General features: G+C 38.5%; 1 protein-coding gene across 1 annotated transcript in view; it reads right to left on the bottom strand.

Moving 5' to 3' along the window:
* Window positions 1–761: 761 nt before the first annotated feature.
* The window catches only part of LOC124896587, an 18,706-nt gene continuing 17,881 nt past the window's right edge, over window positions 762–1,586 (bottom strand). Inside the window, exons 8-9 of the mRNA XM_047408171.1 lie at window positions 1,343–1,479; window positions 762–948 (exon numbers count right to left, since the gene is read on the bottom strand). Of these exons, the coding sequence (XP_047264127.1) occupies window positions 762–948; window positions 1,343–1,479 (324 nt within the window). The remainder of the gene's footprint in view (window positions 949–1,342; window positions 1,480–1,586) is intronic.

The following is a 1,586-nucleotide window of genomic DNA, read 5'->3' as shown; positions in this document are numbered from 1 at the left end:
AAAAACAAGTCTGTTAAAGAATTGCCTGCATCACTTTCTTCACCAAACACCCTTTATTTCGCTTTGTAAACACACTAGGCAAGTTCTAGTCATTTCTATTCATGTAGAATATATACTAATCCTCACACTCACAGTGTATGTATGGAATCAGCCAAAAGTTCCCAATCATGTTCTTTATTAAATTCAGAATTAAGCCAACACATCAAATTTCATTTATCGAGATTGAATCCTCAGAACTTAAAACAAAAACACTCTTATGCTAAAATTAGTTTCAATTATTGCAAAAATGGCCCATTTTACACATTCCTCTAAGATAGTGATTAAGTTCTCCAAAATTTCTTTACTTTGTACAACCATTCCCCTTAAGGCGGTCGTCATCCATATATCATAAGGGATGGTAACTAACTATGACTATTTATTCCTGATTACCAAATAGGGCACAAACAAATGTAACTACTTGAAACTGAACTTGCCAATGAGGGCGAAAATAATAATAACAAATACTTTAAATTGAAGTAGCATGTGATAAATACCAAAGAGGGAAAATTGCAATCCACAAAATCAAAGTTACTAACTATTACAGACCAATGTTCCGAATAGCTAATACTTCAAACCAACACAGCAAAATAGAAAAATAACATTGTTCAGTTGAATAACAGAAAAATGCAAGAGAATACGAACCCACCACCCCACACTTAAAATAAAGCAATGTCCCAGTGCTTCTAATTAAGATAATAGTAGGGTGGAAGTATACTTCTTGATCAATCAAAAGAGACTATAACAACCATGTCCTTAACAGCTACATCCCCATGATCGTCAGCTTCATCATCATTAGATTGCTCCTTCTCATCGAACTCTATGTCGAAATCCCTATACCTGTGTTCTTCATCTATGGGTATATCATCATCAATAGGCTCCACAAAATTTGGGCCAATCCTCAACATGGTCCTAGCATGATGGCCAAGTGGATAATCGATCTATACAGCGTGGAGCTCCTCTAGTGTTGCAGGCCTGCCTCCAATCTGTGACATCATCATCATGAGGCCATACAGCCTGCCTAGCACCTCATCAGTCCGTGTTTGTTGCTCCATCATAGTCAAAATTGGCCAGATGCCCCAGATGTGCTTCGAGCTATCGTGATATCCATAGGACGAGTGATCACTTTAGGTTTATAATCAAGCTCCTCTTCATCTACCCTATGCCTTCTAAAAAATCTAGTCACCAAACCATCAAATCCAAAGCTACGACCCACCTGGTGTCGTTCTTTCTTCATAGCAGAAAAAATTACTCTTCCCACATTAATTTCCACATCAGCACACATGAGGGCATAAATCAAACATACCTATCCCTAGTCACCTCAGTCATATGCTTGCCTTGTATCAAGCATGAATACACTATACGAGCCCCACATTCATATGCAAACCTGTAACTCGACGCCTCGTCCAATGGGATAAAGATCACTGGCCACACAACAAATGCCTGATATGTGCATAAGGAGGAGAAACAATAAACCGACGCAAGAAATTTGGGTTTGTCTTTGGGATACCCAACAGCTCATTAACATCAGTAGCAGTGAATCGAATCAC

The sequence above is a fragment of the Capsicum annuum genome, chromosome 3, assembly GCF_002878395.1.
Source record: "Capsicum annuum cultivar UCD-10X-F1 chromosome 3, UCD10Xv1.1, whole genome shotgun sequence".
Lineage (NCBI taxonomy): Eukaryota > Viridiplantae > Streptophyta > Magnoliopsida > Solanales > Solanaceae > Capsicum > Capsicum annuum.
Note: the sequence above shows the minus strand (reverse complement) of the source record. Positions and strands in the feature narration are given on the sequence as shown.